General features: G+C 42.2%; 1 protein-coding gene across 1 annotated transcript in view; it reads left to right on the forward strand.

The window, feature by feature from the left end:
- The window catches only part of CTNNBL1 (catenin beta like 1), a 161,106-nt gene that overhangs the window by 47,832 nt on the left and 95,307 nt on the right, over nt 1–17,967 (forward strand). Inside the window, exons 5-6 of the mRNA XM_005688545.2 lie at nt 10,093–10,190; nt 16,777–16,870. Of these exons, the coding sequence (XP_005688602.1) occupies nt 10,093–10,190; nt 16,777–16,870 (192 nt within the window). The remainder of the gene's footprint in view (nt 1–10,092; nt 10,191–16,776; nt 16,871–17,967) is intronic.

A 17,967-nucleotide genomic window follows, 5' to 3' on the forward strand; every position in this document is an offset into this window, starting at 1 on the left:
TCTGCTGATGTCTGCTGTCATGTCTGGTGGTCTATTTCCATTCTAATTATCTCCCTTCTTGAAACACACGCTGCTTTTTACTCATTTGGAAGTCTTGTTTTTAATCTACTAATAAATCTTGGGCAACCCTTAATTGTCCTATTTGCTGTTATTAGTATTAGAATTCATCGTGATGTATCTGTTCTTATATTAACAGCATTAATTTTTCAGGATCTTGATTTGGGGGCGCATTATATAGGCAAGACCAGACAGGATTTGCATCTGTTGATCTAGACATCATTTTGTTAACAGATGGTCCAGTGGAGCCGAGCCTAGAGGAGACCATGAACCTTCCTTTAGTTTCACATTTATTGTCCAGGAAGACAGGGATTTTTATCTACTTTGTCTACTGCTATATTCCCAGTTCCTCTAAAAAGGACTGAGTGCACATGACAGTTAATGTTTGTTAACTGAGCATTAGACATAAATAGGCAATCTAGGTTTGACTCCCAGCTTTATTTCTAGTATGAAATTTGGTGCCCTCCCGCCCACCCCCAGCCCTTAGTATTCTCGTCTGCAAAAGTAGATGAGTTATGTCACTGGGACATAACCAGATTTGGGTGCCTTTAAGGTCTAACAGTCTTAAGGGCATAGAACATTATTAAATCATTGAAGGGTCTAAAAATTGTGAATTTAGTTTCTCAGTTTGTTTTCAAGACTTAAATGCTATAGACTGTTCTATGGGTATGATACTGTGTATATTCATGGATGGCATTTAAAAAAATATATGTGTGTGTGTGTGTGTGTGTGTGTGTGTGTGCGCGCGCGCACGCGCACTCACTGTCGTGTCTGAATCTTTGTGACCCTCTGGGCTGTAGCCCACCAGACTCCTCTGTGTTGTTGTTCAGTTGCTCAGTCTGTCTGACTCTTTGAGACCCCATGAACTGACGCTCTCCAGGCTTCCCTATCCTTCATTGTTTCTCTGAGTTTGCTCAAACTCATGTCCTATCCTCTGTGTGTGTGTGTGTGTGTGTGTGTGTGTGTGTGTGTGTAAACATTTGCCTTTCAGTGTTGTTGAGAGGATTAAGGAGTTCATATGAGTGCTAAGCAATTTCTGATACTTAGTAGGTATTTAGTAAATGTTGCTTTTAACCGAAGCTGAATCATGACTTCCAAAACCTTTCTATACTTTGTCTTTGTTATCAATTCAAAACTGCTTTAGTGGAAAACGTTTTTGATGTGCCTGTGGTCGTGGTCATGGTCATTAAAGCAAATTCTCTTCCAGTAGTTGTTCTGTTTGAATCCAGATTTCCAAAGGTAAGAGACAAATTGTAGTTAGCCTGCTTGAGTGATATTCATGGTAGATCTGCTGCTGCTTCATGTTATTTTCATCTTTCTGGTAATCTCTCTCCTGAGAGCATGTCTGACTAGGTTCTTTCCTGCCTGATAATTCTCATAGAAATAAATCAGTGAATAATTTTAACTCAGGCTTCTTGAAGGGTGATCTTAAGCCGTTTCTGATACTTCATGTAATGTTAGACAGTCTGGAGAATCTCTCTGTCAGTATCCAGATTGATGTGATTATTCCCCAGGTTTCACTGGGCGGTTCTGGGTGGTACGAGAACCCCAGTCAGTTAGCTTATTTTGGGTGAGCTCGATATCGGTCTTGTGAATTCATTTGAGAAGCATGGCTCTGAGTGCTTATCAGGCACTGTGCTCAACCCCCTGGAACCGCAGGCTGCAGTGATGCTCAAGCAGCATCCGTCAATAAATATAGTGGATATCTAGCATAAGTCCTGTTTAGGATACTGGACTTCAGGATACCTATTTAAGGTAACTGGCCCTCCCAGAATTAGAAACCAAGAGTTCTAATTGTTACTTCACATTTCAGCTTAACTACAGAAGGGTAGATTTCAGAATCCAAATGGACTTTAGAGGTGACTTCGTCCAGAGCCTCTTTTGTTTAGTTAGTAATATGCCTGAGGTCCAGATGTTGAACCACTGGCTGTTGCGGTAGAGGCTGGCACTCCAAGCCCCTGGTTTCCAGGCCAGGGTCCTCTTCTACTGCACCCTGAGTCTTTCCCTGTACGATTCACTACATCCCTGACAGAGTTGCAGTGTCACCCATTACCTTGTGTATTGATACAGCCGTCACCTGTTTTGTTTCTGGAAACACAACTCTGATTTCTTTTTTCTGTTCCTGCCAACTCAAAATAATAGTGGCAGCTTTCTGAAAATACTGACATTTTGCTGATTCACCAGCCTGGTTCCTGCTGGGGAGAAGACTGGCGCAAGAAGTGTGCTCGACATGGCATACTTGGGAAAGGCAAGGGCACAGATGTTCCAAGTTGTTAAGTTCTGGTCTTTAAAAAGAAAAAAAAAAAACAAAAGCAAGTCCCCCTGTAATAACTTTGACAGACTGCCATTTCCCTCCTGTTTTCTCAAAGCTAAACTGTTTTTTCCCCTCTTGCTGCTAACCTTCACCCTGCTGCCCTAATGATATTTTTTAAAATCTGATTTTTTAATTACGCCCTACATCAAATTTAAAGTGCACTTGAAATTTTTAAAATTACCTAATTTTAATCAGATGCAGCAACTAGGGTAAATGTCATCCTCCTCCTAGTACCGTTTTTCTTGAGTGTGGTTTCAGGGAAGGGTCAGCCCTCTTGACTTGCATCTAACACATTCTTGGTCTGTTGGAGCGTTGATCTCCCAGTGGCTTTGCACTCTGTTTCTTGTCTTATCTGTGATCTATCATGGAAATTTTCCTTCAGGAAACGGTTGTTAACAACTTACTGTTGTACAGCTGTAACTGCCCAAAACACCTTACCATGAATAAACAATTTCATGGCAGTCATGACTTAAATTTTTAATCTTTTTTAACTCTTCATTTATCAACCACAGCCATACATGGCTGGTTATGTTCCCAGCAAGCACAGGTCATTTTTGCTTTGTCCTTTTCTGCGAAAACATAAACTATAGGGATTTTAATTGGATCAGAGGCTGGTCTGTTGTAACCTTAAGAGGCAGAGGATGTGAGAAAACAGCTTGTGCCTCGTCCTTTCAACCGTGAGAAGCCGCTTCAGAGTTTATTCTGGCGCTCTGCATCACTGCTGCTGGGGAGGGCTTGTCAGCGCTTCTGGGCCTCATCTCCCTGCCTTGAGAGGCTGGAGCTCAGCCGTCAGTTGGCTGCGGAGAGGAATTCTGGTCTGTGAAGAGCACCTCTGGGGGTGTAGGGGAGAGGGAGGGCACACCCCTCACACAGTATTGAAGAGTCACTCTGAATGCATTAGGAGGGAACATGAGGTGGGATCCAACAGCTGTTGCCTTTCAGAAATCGGGCTTTTAAAAACAAATTTTCCTTTAAAGTAAATCATTTAAACATGTTTAGAGCCCTTTTTGGTGAACCTTTTGGAGTGTTTCTACAGAAAAATGAAATCAAAGGTACATTTAAAGATATCAATATTTTTTAATGTAGTGCTAAACAATCAGTTCTGTGGCCCAGGTTTACTCAATTCACCTAAAGGAACGAGGAGGACTGAAACAAGAGGAAGATAGAACCCCAGATGATGGCTACCTCTGCTGCTATCACCAAAAGAAAAAAAAATATCTAGGCACGAAATCCATAAATATCTGATTTTTGCATGTCATCTGCTGTGTTCTCAACTTGAGGGACGAGTCAGTGGAATCCTTTCTAAAGTCCTATGGCAGATCATGCCATTTACTGGGTTCCTCCTTTGTATGATAAGCCCTGTTGGGTGCTATTAGGGTGGCAAGAAATAATAACACTTCCCTTGCTGTGTGGTAAGTACCCTTGGAGTGTTTTGCACAGAAAATACCACTGGAGTTCTGAAAAAACACACATCGTCTCTGGCTTGGCAGTGATTAGAGAACTGGGCGTTGGAGATGCATAAGCTTTTGATAGATTAGGGATTAGGATGCGTTTCAAGTATATTTTTACAGTGTCTACCTTGGCAATGGAGATTGCCATTCCTCGCGTGCTGAGAGCTGATGTGCCCGTGTAGTCACCTCAGACTTATATGGATATCAGGTCCATGGCTTTATTTATTTTTAGAGTCATGACAACTGCCCCCATCTAAATACCCTCTTCTTTAATTTAAAAACTATTGAGTAATCTAAACCAAAAAAAAATTTTTTTTTCAAATCTGCTTTCTCTTCACCCATTTGTGATTCAGAAAAATGAGGTCTCATTGTACTTCTGAGTGAACTTCTCAGGTGGTGCTAGTGGTTAAGAACCCACTTGCATGGAGAAGACATAGAGATGTGGGTTCCATCCTTGAATCAGGAAGATCCCCTGGAGGAGGGCATGGCAACCCACTCCAATATTCTTGCCTGGAGAATATCACCGACAGAGGAGCCTGGCGGGCTGCGGCCCATGAGGTCACAAAGAGTCGGACATGACTGCAGCCACATAGCACTCAGCGCACATTGTACTGTTGACTCAGGGCATCAGTACAGTGGGTTGTGTGCTCCTGTGCAGGAAGGGGGGTTTTGTTTTGTTAGTTGCAGAGTGGATTATTGGTGCTGATGGGGCAGTGCTATTTTGTCTGAAATAGGGAGTGGTTGTTAGCACTATTTTTTTCCTAATTACTGCTTAGTTTTCTCAGACCCTAGTAAGCCAGGAAACTTGAGTGAAGTTGTCCTGTTGGATTTTGTGAAAAATTGCTGTGGGAACTGGAAAATAAAGAGCAGGCGGGTTTTTGTTTTTGTTTTAATACAGAGACCAGCAGGGATTGTTGAACTTCAGCAGTCTGAGTCTGTGACTGTGACATACCGTATTATCCCAGAGGTTGTGTGCAAGGAGTGCCTTGTGTTGGAGCCCCCATACTGATGAGCAGGAATAGGGCTGGGAAGGGTTTGAGCCTCCTCAGGACTTTCTTCTAGTTGGACTAGAAGGGAGTTGGTTATTGCTCCAGTACTATCCTACAAGCAGTGTCTAACAAGACTTCTGTGTCTCAAGCTGTTGTTTTGCTGGGAGCTATTCTCATCTTGATATTTCTAGAATCAAAATTACATGGAAAAGAATTTACTTCTTTTTCTCATTGATAGTCCAACTTCCCTGATAATCTGTACTGATAAACCGAACACTCATTTTTTGGAGCTGTTTCAGTACACTCTGAAATAAATCAGATTAGATGAAAAGTACCAAAATGGCGGTCTAGGAAAAGCATCTCTTAATGTAACTTTTGATCTTCTTATGAGTTTTAGGTGAATTCCATGTCTTTGGAGGGTAAGGGTGGTTGTGGCCTGCTTGGGACATTTCCCCTGTGCTGTGGTAGTGCCCACTAACATTTATTGGGTACCTAGTAAATGCAGAATGAGAGCATTTCCCCCACTCATGTTATTTTGATTAAGGATTGGGATAAAATTAAGGTTCTAGATTCATTCTAGGTAGTTCTCTTTCAACTGCTAGAAAAGGAGAAAAAGACCATTTTTTCTGTTTAGAAATTCATCTGCATTAGTTGAGCTATATCTAAGCATTGTCCTAGGAATAAAATTTTAAAAAGACTTAAAAAAAAAACCCACCCAGATTTGTTCCATTAAATCAGTTATTTACTGTGACTCTAGACTGGTCATTTTTCTTAAGACATGTTTTTGAAATGACTTTTTTCAGGCATCTGCTTAATATATTTTATTCCTCTTTATCTTTTAAAAAAAAAATAATTTTGTTCCTATGGCCATATTTCATTGGAGATTAATGAAATTAATGCTCTGTTTCTGCCCTAAGACTCTCCATGAGATCAGGCCAAAAACAAGTATCTAGAACCCAAAACTAAAAACCAACACCCCTCTTTTTGTAAAAAGCCATTGGGTTGTGGACCATTTTGTGCCCAGCTGGTCTTTTCTACTTCACTTCTTATTACACTGGTGTATTGCCCCCCTAGTGGGCAGGTGCTGAGGGAGTGAATGGGGTGGCCTTTCTACCTGACTTGGCAGAATAGGCTGTCACAAACTGTGTTTTAGTAATTCACAGAGAGATAGGCTCTCTGTTTTCCTATTACACTGATGGGAGAGCCTTTTACCTTGTGAAATGAAATTGTAACTACAGTGGAAAAACCTATCACCCATTCCCAGAGTCTGCTTGTGAAAAAATGCTGGCTGGGTGGCAGACCATGCTGAATTTTCTCAGCAAGATTGAGAGTTCATCTGTCTGTCTTTAGTTTTGCTTCTTATTCTTCTTTCTGGTCCTCAAATGACCTCCATCTATGGGTCATATTATATTACTCAGGAGTCAATTACAATTATGGACTCATTTACTGCCTTGCTGAAATGCTATTTGGTGAAAGTTGAGAATTTACATAAAATCAGTTAGTGCTAGAATTGCTGAGTTGTTTGCCAGACTTGGTAGCTGGTAACTTGTTTCTTGTTTGATTTCTCAACTGAGGCAGGAATGTAGGCAAGGAGATATCCACTGGACCATTATAAGAAATAGCTGCTCTTGATAAGAGTTAGATATTTATTCTGTTCCTATCTAAAACCACCACCATTATCAAATTTTCTTTTCCTTTTTTCTCCAGGTTTACTATGACCCATTTGTGAGCATGGTATAAGAATAATCAAAGAAAAATATGATACCTGCCTGTCCCATAAAACTTGAGAGGCCGAAAAAGGACTTGAGCAATCTGAGTTTCTGTGGCATAGCTGAAATATAAAATTAGATTTTCAACCCAATGTAACCCAAAAAGGGAGGATCGTGTTGTTGTTAGCTTAAATTTTAAATTTTAGAAGTTTTAGAAAAAATGAAGGCAATAGTGAAGGTGTGACCATTCTGTGGGAAGAACTGACTAACAACGTTTACTATGGTGCTTTCTTGTTTTCTCAGTACTTTGATTTAATTGCCCTTTGACCTTCATGATGTCATTTAGTCCTTATAGTTACTGGGTGAGATAGGCTGGGCAGAGATCATTACCACCTTATTCAGATGAGGCAAATAAGCTATACGGAAATAAAGAAGCTTGAGCAAGATTCCATAGTATTAATAATTTGGTGATAATTTGGTTCACTAAAAATAGGAAGCAAAGATAAATATGATATGGCCCCATCCTTGAGTTTGCTGTGACTCTTTGTCTGTTTTTTCACATATATCCCACATGTTTCTTGAGGTTAATGTTTAATTAATAATCGTCACATATCAGGTTAGTAAGTACTTAGTGAGGCATGACGTTGGGAATGTAAAGATAGTAGCGATTGCATGCCTCGTTCACATCCTTGTCCTATAGACATTTGACTCCACCGTGGGTGGATGGATGGCTGGATGAAATGTCGTCATGCTTATTAAATATACAGATGGATAAATAATAATTTTACATCTCATGTGTAAAAACTGTTCAAGAGAATCAGTATGGGAGCTTTTTAGATGAGGAGAATGACGGGGGTGTTGTCAGCATTTTGTCCTTTTTCCTGGAACTTTAATAATTTATGATGGAAATAAATGACAGTCCTTTTCTCTGTTATTATAGTAGGGTCATTAGCTAGAATTTAGTTGTAGTTAAAGCTGGTGTATATTCCCCTCTGCATTAATATGAAGAGTAGTGGCAGCGATACTGTTTTTGGAATCATGTGAACCTAGCATTCTCCCTTACTGTTGCAGTGACCTTTAGGTAAGTTACTTAACCACTCTGAGCTTTCACTTTCCTGTCTGTAAAACAGGGATCATGCCATTGTGAGAACTGAGCAGCACAGTGCTCATTTGGCATAATGATGACTTTTTTTAAATGCTAGTGATTATGATGGTGTCTACTGCAGTGTTTAGAAAGGGAGAACTACTAATTCCTAACGCCCAGCATTTCTAGAGGTTAGTGTGATTAGGCCATTTAAAAAAAGACTAATTCAGTTTATGTATTCTGGTTTACTGTATGTCAGTTATGATACCTGGTCTTTTAAGTCAAAAGCTTTCTAGTGACTTTGTTAGTAAATACTGTATAAGCATGAAGGAATTTTGTCCAGAGACCTTTTCTCTTTTCCTATACACTGAGTTTCATAGCACCCCCATGTTTTGCACAAATATTTCTTTAATGTGCAAGAGAATAAAACACAGAACGCTTATTCATGATGGCCAATTTGTCAGTTATAGATAAAAACAAACAAAGCTTTGAATAATTTTTCTTTTAGCAAAAGGTGTCATAAAATATCTGTAGCATCAGTTGGCAGTGAGCAAGTCCTGTCATTTTTGTTAATAGGTCCTATATCTTTCTTATTATCTTTTTCTTTTCCAGTTTGTATTGAAACTGCCCTGCCCTGATAAGACCTTCGTCGTCTTCTGGACTCTTGTGTGTGTGGCAGCTTCAGAACAGGTTTTGCTCCTTCAGGCTTGACTTTGCCCCGCACCCCACGTCTGCCCACTCCCAACCCTCACAGTGCTATTTAGTGCTTCCTGCACATAGCTACTAGGTTATTCTTCCAAGACATTATTTTCTTCATATGATTCTAGTTATAATTGTCTCCCCTCCTTGCTTTCCTAATCCTCTTTCTTCTCCCCTTCATATACCCTCTTACATTCTAATCTCTCTGCCTGAATTCCTGATGTTTTGCTTTCCAGTTTACCTGCCCTCATCTTTTTAGTTGCCTCTTTTCTGACCAGTCTTCTTCTAGCAAATCTGTCCCAGTTCAATTTGATTGCTCCATATTTTTAGGATGTCTGCAGTTCAGGTTGTCTGTATTCCTCATTTGTTACACATTGATAATCGCCTATGGTATATAATGGTTTGAAAGTGAAAGTGTTAGTCACTCAGTTGTGCCCAACTCTTTGTGATCCCATGGACTGTAGCTTGCCAGGCTCCTCTGTCCATGAAATTCTCCAGGCAAGGATACTGGAGTGGGTAGCTATTCCTTTCTCCAGGGGATCTTCCCAGCCCAGGGATTGAATCCCGGGCTACCACATTGCAGGCAGATTCTTTACCATCTCAGCCACTAGAGAAGCCTGTATAATTGTTTAAATGTCTTTAATTACCTTAACTTCATGGACTGTAGCTGCCAGGATCCTCTGTCCATGGGATTTCCCAGGCAAGAATATTGGAATGTGTTGCCATTTCCTCCTCCAGGGGATCTTCTGACCTCGGGATGAAACTTGTGTCTCTTTCCAGGTGGATTCTTTACCACTGAGCTACTAGGGAAGCCCTTAGGTCAGGCTACCAGTTTACCAGTTACCAAACATAGCTCCTTTTTTCTCTTCGTTGTGTGTCCTTTCTCTTATGTGTCCCCCTCTTTCTCTTTTTGCCTAGTCCGTAATCATCATTGTTTACTTTCCTTTTGTGTTCAAAGCAGAAGTGTATTTAAGGGTAAGGGAGATTGGTGGAGTCTAGCACAGTCCAACATAAATCCTTCCCTCTACAATCTAAATCTGTTTGTCATGCCCTGATTTCTGAAGACTCCTTGGTGAACACCAGCCATCTAATCTCAGAAAAAATCATTACTGTCTTTGAAGGTAAAGTGTACAAGGTAGTTAAGATTTTACTTACTCAGTTCCAAGAATTTAAATTATGAGGTAAGGTTAAGGGTGTTGGCCTATTTCTCACTGGAAAAGCGACCACCCAAGTGATCTACTTGAAGCTGTGAAATTTATAAAGATGTAGTGAACCTATGGAATAAGTTGCCAGGAAGGCAGCATAAGGGAAAGAGCCTGAGTGAAGCAGTTACCAACATTTATTGAACAGCCACTGTGATTAGAACCTTGTTGAAGAGATGTTTATGAAACTAGAGTGTATTAAAGGTAAACGGTGGTGAAGCAATTGACCAGGAATTGGCTGGGAGCCAAATATTTTAATAGAATGTCACTAGGGTTTTCATTGGAGAAGGCAATGGCACCCCACTCTGGTACTACTCTTGCCTGGAAAATCTCATGGACGGAGGAGCCTGGTAGGCTGCAGTCCACGGGGTCACTAAGAGTCGGGCACGACTGAGCGACTTCACTTTTGCTTTTCACTTTCATGCATTGAAGAAGGAAATGGCAACCCACTCCAGTGTTCTTGCCTGGAGAATCCCAGAGACAGTGGGCCCCCATCTATGGGGTTGCACAGAGTCGGACATGACTGAAGCGACTTAGCAGCAGCAGCAGGGTTTTCATATGTGCGTGTTACCCTTAACATTCTTCACATGTGTCCATAGCGGTGGTTGATTTGCTTCAGGAATTAACAGACATAGACACCCTCCACGAGAGTGAAGAAGGAGCGGAAGTGCTTACTGATGCTCTGGTAAGTTGCGCGGCCCTCTGGGGTTTTGCAGGTGGGTGAATGGTGTCCACACCATCCCCACCATTGTCTCTGTGTGTGGTATCAGGGAGAGAGAGAGCTCTGTGGCAAGGCTGAACTGAATAAGAATATGAAAGGAGAATGCAACCTTGGGGTATCTTACTCTTTGGAACTGTATTAGGGCAGGGGGTATAGATTCCTGGCATTTATTGACTATCTGCTGTAGGCAGGCCTTTACACTTTATTTGATCTTCACCGTGTCCCCTCAGAAGGGTGTTGCTGCTCCTATTCCCACTTACAGCCATGGAGCTGAGGCTTTGAGAGACAAAACCTGCCTGTGGTCACACGGCTGCGATTTGAACCTCTGTTCTCTTTGACTTCAATTCTGGCTCGCCCACCCTCACCGTGCTGCTTCTGACCTCTTTTACAAGGAGTTTTTGAGGAAAAGAGTTTCTTTTCTGCTCTCGGCTCTAGGCTTTGTACTCCCAAGTGCTGGTGAGCACAGGTATCATTATTACTTGTTTTGCAGATAGGGGATCAGAGAATGTTAAAAGCAAGAACAAACTTTCTAGCTTACCCCGGCCCAAGTAGCAGCCCTTGACTGCAGAAGTCAGGGTCAGCTGATTTCTGTGTCCCGTTTTTTTGAACCTAGGCAAGGCTTCAGAGCCTTCCTCAGCTGTTACTCCAGGCAGCAGCCACTTGCAAGAGTTTATATGTGAGGTGAACCGATGTAGTCTCATCAGCCCACTCTACCCATGAGGAAACCCAGCTGCAGAAGTGAAGCCTTCCCCCGCGTCACTCAGCTAGCCCCTGTAATAGCAGAGATGAGCTCCCGCATGTTGCGGTCCCCTCTGCCATCCTGGCCCATGGCACCAGCTTCCCTCGCTGACCAGAGGGCCAGTGGCAGGGCCAGTCCATCCTCTTAGCCTGATACCACCTATGGACCTCTTATCTAACCCATCAAGCTATCTCTCTCCTCAAGTTTCCGTCATTTCTCTTCTCTTCTACTGTCTGATCTTTTCTCTCTGGTTAAGAACGGTAGTAAGTACAGGGTTTTTGGTTTTGTTTTGGGGGTGTTTTTTATAATAAGTTTATTTATCTACTTATTTTTTACCGTGCTGGGTTCTCCATTGCTGCGTAGGCTTTTCTCTAGTTGTGGAGAGTGGGGGCTACGCTCTAGTTGCGGTGCTCAGGCTTCTCATTGCAGTGACTTTTCTTGTTTTGGGTTCCCTAGCCCATGGGGTCAGCAGTTGCAGTTCCTGGGCTCTAGAGCTCAGGCTCAGCAGTTCTGGCACACAGACTTAGTTGCTCTGTGTCACGTGGGATCCTCTCAGATCAGGGATCAAAACCCACGTCTCCTGCATTGGCAGGGGTATTCTTTACCACTGAGCCACCAGGGAAGCCCTACCTAAGCACTGGTTTTGTTGCAGTGTGCAGAGTTCATCAAAGATCGGTATAGCTCCTTGGATTAGAAGCACCTGGGGTGCTTGGTTAGGCTACTTTCTGACCCCATCCAAGACCTGCTGAATTAGAATGGCTGAGGCTGGGACCCCAAATGATTCTGAGACCCCCATTGCTATACTGCCCAGCCCCTCCTCACCCTTCTTTTTCAAGCTTCTTGACACGAGAAATTTCCCATGTGCCATGCTCGCAGCTGGCATTTGGTGTGAATGAAGGAGTCGTGAACCCACTGGATATGGAGGACTATCTCTTACAGAGAGAGAGGCTGGAGTCCAGCAGGGCCATTTGTGACTGAGTATGATGAAAATTTCTATGGCCATTTTTCTTTCAAGCTCCTTCCTGGAGCGAACTGCCACTTTTGTCGAATCCAGGACCTTTATTTTTCCTTTGAACCGCCGTGCAGAAAGAAAAGGACGGCATCAGGGTGTCTTTTGTTTGGAGGAGCATCTAAAGGAAGGCTGTGGCACTTGCTCCTTTTCCATGTCCCCACAGTGTCATTTGTGTAGTCTTGCCTTCCAGAGGTTAATTGCAGTGGCCCTGAATAAGCCTTCCTGCCTGGTCCCTGGACCGATTTTAATTATCATCCTTTGCCTGTGTGAATAGAGGAGACGAAAGAGGATCAGCTAGCTGGTCTGCTGCCTGTAAAACGGACCTAGAAACAGCAGTTCACACAAAAGCCCCCTTTGTGTCTTCTGTGTTGCCAGGCCCACCAACAAAAGCTGGATCTTGCAGATTTTATTGTTTGTTTCCGAAGAATCAGTTCATCCTCAGTCTGGGGAACCATTAAGTAGCTGCTGTACGGGGTTTTCTGTTTGTTTTGTTTAGTTTCTGTTTTATTATATTATTTTAAAGTTTTGACTCTTACAGCTTTATACTGGTGGGACTGGCATGAATCACAAACAAGTGAACATTTCTAGACTCCCATATATTATTTGCTGATCTGCAGCCAGTCAGGAGCCATCAGTAAATGTCAGACAGCAGAACTGGTAGGTGGTCTTCATCTGTGTTTTCCTACCTTTGTGCTGCATTCAGGAAGAAGTTTGATAAATATTCTCATATTATAAGGGTTGAGTTGTCCTCGTAGTTTTAATTTGGGGCCAATATCGGAGGCCTGGAATTGCACGAGCGGAGGCTAGAGGGCATATAGCAGGATTTATTGTGATGTGCAGTTTGCAGTTATTGCCTTGGTCTTTTTCCCAGCTGGAGGTCCTAGGCAATAGAACAGCACATTTGTAGGGAGAGAGTGCGGTCCTGGCATTCTCAGGGATCTTCGGGGTTTAAAATTTGGTTTACATCCACTGCTATTACTTACACAGAGGCGAATATTTGTGCTTTGTAACAAGTTGACTTGGTAGCCTGGAAAACAGATTCTTTTCTGAAGAGTGGAAACACAAGACTGTTTGCTTTGATGGCAGTTCTTCTGGCATGCCTCTCTAAAGAAGACTCCTTGAGAGTCGTGATTAAATTACAGTCATTTCCCCACTTACTAGTCCCCAAAATTTCCCATGCACTTGGCAATCCCATGTCTTTGCTCACATCTGCCTTCAGCTTGGCAAGCCTGGCTTCCCCTGGGCTATTTGGAATACTCCTATTCATCCTTTAAAGCCTCACTTAAATTTCATCTCTCCTGAGTCTTACTTCAGACTCATCACCTCAGCAGAATTTGTGTTCCTCTACTACTTGGTACATCCCAGCACTCATCACATTGGCTTATAGACATCTTGTTATAAGCTTGTCTTTCCTGAGATGTGCTTCCCAGCAGGGGAGGGGCCAGAGTGGTGCTTTGTCACTTACCAACTGTGTAACCTTGGAAAAGTTACGTAACCTCTCTGTACTCAGCTCCTCCTTCTGTAAAGTGGGAATAACAGTAGTAGGTCTATATATGAGATAGGTTGCAGCAGGCCTAAGTTTTGCATTATAACCATATTACCATGTGCATTTTCAAAACTTATTGCTTGGTCAAGATTCAGTGGGTGTGTATGTAGGGTTCGGGGAGAGGGTTTATTATTGTTTTTTAAAAATGAAATTTCCAGAACTCATAGTAGGTAGAAAAACCCCAGTCAGACTCAAGAAACCTTGTTGGCAGATTGTGGAAGATAGAAAAAGAATCCTTCAAACCCTCTCATCTCCGCTCATCTGTCCTTTTCTTATTCCCTCCTTTTCTCTTGTATCTACCATCTCTGCACAAGCGGAAAAATACGACTGATTTTGCCCCTGAACTTTGTCTCGGTAGAATCCGGTGGAATGTTGTTTGGCAGATATGCTAACAAGCGGAAATACCCAATGACTTATCAGAGAACATCAGACTTAAGACAGTCACGATTTCCAAGGCTAGTGTTGCTGTAGCTGATGCTTTCATCCCTAAGAAGAATTTGTTTTTAGTTTCAGAGTTAGTCACAGGTCCAAAAAAATAGTCATGAAGGCGGTAGACCCAAGAGTGTAGAGGGACAGAATGCTAATTTGTGCTTCTTACTAGATGATATCCGGAGCTATGCATAATACAAATATTTTTCTGAGGGTTTTCTCACCTAAATGTATTTTGACTGCTTTGACCCTCCTGCAATCAGATAAAATTGCATTTAACCCAGCTAAACATAAAGTTTCACACTTTGCAAGCTTAATAAGGCTGTTTGTTAGAAGTTAGATTTTTGTAGCAAGGAAAAAAGATTTTCTCCAGCCAGACCCATTACCAATAACCATCTAGTTCTGGGATTTGTGTTGCTTACTGCCCGGCTCAGTGGTAAAGAATCCACCTGCCAATGCAGGAAACGCAGGAGACACAGGTTGGACCCCTGGGTCGGGAAGATGCCCCGGAGGAGGAAATGGCAACCCACTCCAGTATTCTTGCCTGAAAACTCCCACAGACAGAAGAGCCTGGTGGGCTACAGTCCATGGTGTTGCAAAGAGTCAGATACGACTGAGCAACTGAGCATGCATGCATTGTCCCCACCACCTTCCAGACAGCCGACTCTGGTAACAGAACGAAGAATCGAGGAAAGGGAGGGAAAATAATGCAGACACGGCAGCGGTAAGCAATTGAGAGTGGAGAGGCAGTTCACAGAACTGACAAGCAGTGTGATACCCGGCGGAGTTGCAGTGTCTGCTGCTGTAGGATTCAGGGAGATTACAAGTCAATCAGGGTGATTTAGGGGAAAACAAACAGTGACATGGTTCATGTTTTCCCCCAGATGTTTTTCTGTTTTCTCTCACACACCCAAATTGTCCAATTAATTAAGGAAACACTGCAGTGGATTTCTTTGAAGCTTTTGCTGGCTGTGAGATTTGAGAGCAAGATTGTATATCTCCTTGATATATAAGAGGGGGAAACAGCTCTTTCTCCTATTTATAGGAGCTCTCAATTCTGGCATCAGTATCTCCTCCAATCTGCAGCTAGGGTCCTCACGGTGGGGCAGAAAGGAGAGCCTAGCAAATCTGCTTCCTTGGTAATGCAGGTATCCCGAATTAGTCAACAGTTTCAACTTCTCCCCCATCTGGATGCATCCCTCAAGTCTCACCCGGAAAGAGTAAAGAGGCCTTATTTCAAGATGTGTCTCTCTTGCCATTGTTCCATCCTCAGGCTCAGTTTGAATTGTCTGTAGAGTGCCTTGTGCACAAGTATTCAGGAAGCATCAGTTGATGAGATCATTTCTTCCCTGTCCTTTCTCTCCTCTCCTTTTCCCCTCACTCAAAGTGACAGGATGTGATGGGAAAAAATAGTCTTGGAGTTGGTCACTTCTGCCACAAGCTCTGTGACTTTGACCAGGCTAATTAACCCTTCTGGACCTTTGTATTCTCACATGTAAAAGCTGTGAGGGATACTTGAGAGTAAATTAAGCAATATATGTAGAAATACGATTACAGTACACAAAGTAAATGTTTTGTGAGTTTATTTAAATTTAGCAAAATTACTGAATGTCTGGTATGTGTAGTTGTTGCCCTTGACTTTGAAGAGTGTACCAAGATAAATGAGGGTGCAGTGTCTGCCTTCACAAAATTTGAGTTTTTCTTAGCCCGTGCAAGAGATCGAACAGTGATAACCAGGTATCAGAAGAAGGAAAGGGCTATCTGCTTAATTTTTGAACCAGACCCGGGGTAAGGCATGCCGTATAGTTTCATTTAATCTTTACAACTCATTCCCATTTCCTAAGTGAAGAAGCTGGGGCAGTGAGAGAAAGGAGGCACCATGGGTATGCAGGTTTACTTATTGGCTGTGAATTGGAAATTTATTACCAGTAGATAATCACTTCTTGATTATTAGGTGTTTCTGTTTCCTTACTTATCTTCCTCGGGGTGCTCCTGGGTTCCTCAGTGGCAGTCTCTGTGTAAGGGCACACATTGTGTCAGAAGGTAGCATGAAGTGGTGTAAACATTGTTTCATCTAAGAAGGAAGCTTGGTTTTTGCTTCTGCTGCCACTGCTTAGTAAACGTGTGGTCTTGGCCAGGTCACTAATCCCTTGAATATCATCTGTATGACATGGCTACTGAAAATTTCTTGTAAGTGGTATGTGGTTATATGAATCAAATGAGAGGAATAAAATTGCTTTTTAGGCATTATACATAATAAAACATAAGGCATTTTATTATGTTAAGATTCTTTTTGAGAAGGGGTTAGAAGTTCATCAAAGGTAATAGTTTCATAAAAGCCTGATTATGGAAGCTTAGAAATGGTTTGAGTTTAACCTGAAGTTTTGAGATCAGTGTCAAATACGGCAAGTAAACTTCCCAACTGAATATCTCCTGGTGCTGTAGTCGAGAAATGTGCTTCTCACTTGAACGAACTTGTAACTTGAGAAGGCGTTTTCTTAAGGTGTTTTAATACTCTCTAGAAGTAGCAGGAGCACACGACTTGATTTCAGAAGGCCTAGGTTCAAGTGCTAGCATGTAACTCACTCACTGTTACCTTGGATTTTAGCTTGCCCCTTAAGCTTCAATCTAAAGTTAGGGATAATGAGGCCTGCTGTTTCTTTGCCTCCAGGTCAAAGAGATCTTGGATGGGAAAGCACCCTGCAGACCACAAGTGGAGGCTGTTTACTCTGCTTGTTCCGTAGAGAAGGGGGGACAGGAGTGGGAACGTTTTGGGGACCATCCTGTGACATGTACCCCTTTCTCTTGCTTCCTTGATGCACAGGTGGACGGGCAGGTGGTCGCATTGCTCGTGCAGAATCTGGAGCGTCTGGACGAGTCTGTGAAGGAAGAGGCGGATGGCGTCCACAACACTCTGGGTAAGGGGGAGAGTGCCCAGCACTTCCTGAGTTTTTGTTTGTTTTGGAGGTTGGCACTCATTTCCTTCTTCCATTGTAATAGAGTTAACAGCCAGAGGGTTTTCCTTTTTTCTGCTCCCAAACTGCCTGTTCAGAAATGAAGACCCTTGTGTAAATTTCATATAACTGCTGCTTTGGTTGGGCTTGCAGGTAATAAAAGCAGAAATCCACTAAGTAGGTGACCTTCCTGGACAAAAACCGCTGGCTTCTGTGAATAGGCCTTTGCCTCTGCCTCTAAAAGTCAGGATGAAGTCTATGCAGGATGGATTCTTTTTTTTTTTCCCTTTGGAAAGTGTATATTTTAGGATTTTTTAATCCCCTTCTATTGGTTTTTCTTCCCATTTCTCTTCAGTGGAACTATAAACTTTTGAACCACTGTGTATAGTGGGCGTACCTCATTTTGTGTGTGTGCGCTTTATTGTGTTTTGCAGATGTTACATTTTTACAAATTGGAAATTTGTGGCAACCCTGCACTGTCAGATGATAGACAGCATTATTCACTAATACGATATTTTTAAAATTAAGGTATGCACATTGTTTTTTAGACATGATGCTATTGTACACTTAGTAGATTACAGTATAGTGTAAGTATGACTTTTATATGTACTTGGAAACCAAAAAATTCATGTGATTCTCGCTTTATTGTGATATTCACTTTATTGCAATGGTCTGGAACCAAACCCACAATATCTCCAAGGTACACCTGTGCCTTTATAGGACATTTCATTTGAAAACGAGTTAATATTTCCTTCCCTTCTTATGTGTACTTTGCCGTGTACACTGTGAGTTGCAATATTGCTGTTAACTTGGCTGTCCCTTTATCATATGTTCATTTAAGTAGATTCTTCTGCAGTATTTCCCCTCCCCCTCTTCAAGTCTCCCCAGTCTTTCCCTCTGCAAAGTTGATTAACCAATAGTCTGTTTAAAATTATAGTCTGGGGTAGTGCTGTTTATCACCATTTGCTGTCTTATAAAACCAAAGGTGACGTATCTGTAAGCAGAGCTTAAGAAATGAACAAGGCCCAGCAGAAGTAGAAATTTTGATGAGGTTAGATTTT

This window comes from Capra hircus, chromosome 13, assembly GCF_001704415.2.
Source record: "Capra hircus breed San Clemente chromosome 13, ASM170441v1, whole genome shotgun sequence".
NCBI classification, from domain to species: Eukaryota; Metazoa; Chordata; class Mammalia; order Artiodactyla; family Bovidae; genus Capra; species Capra hircus.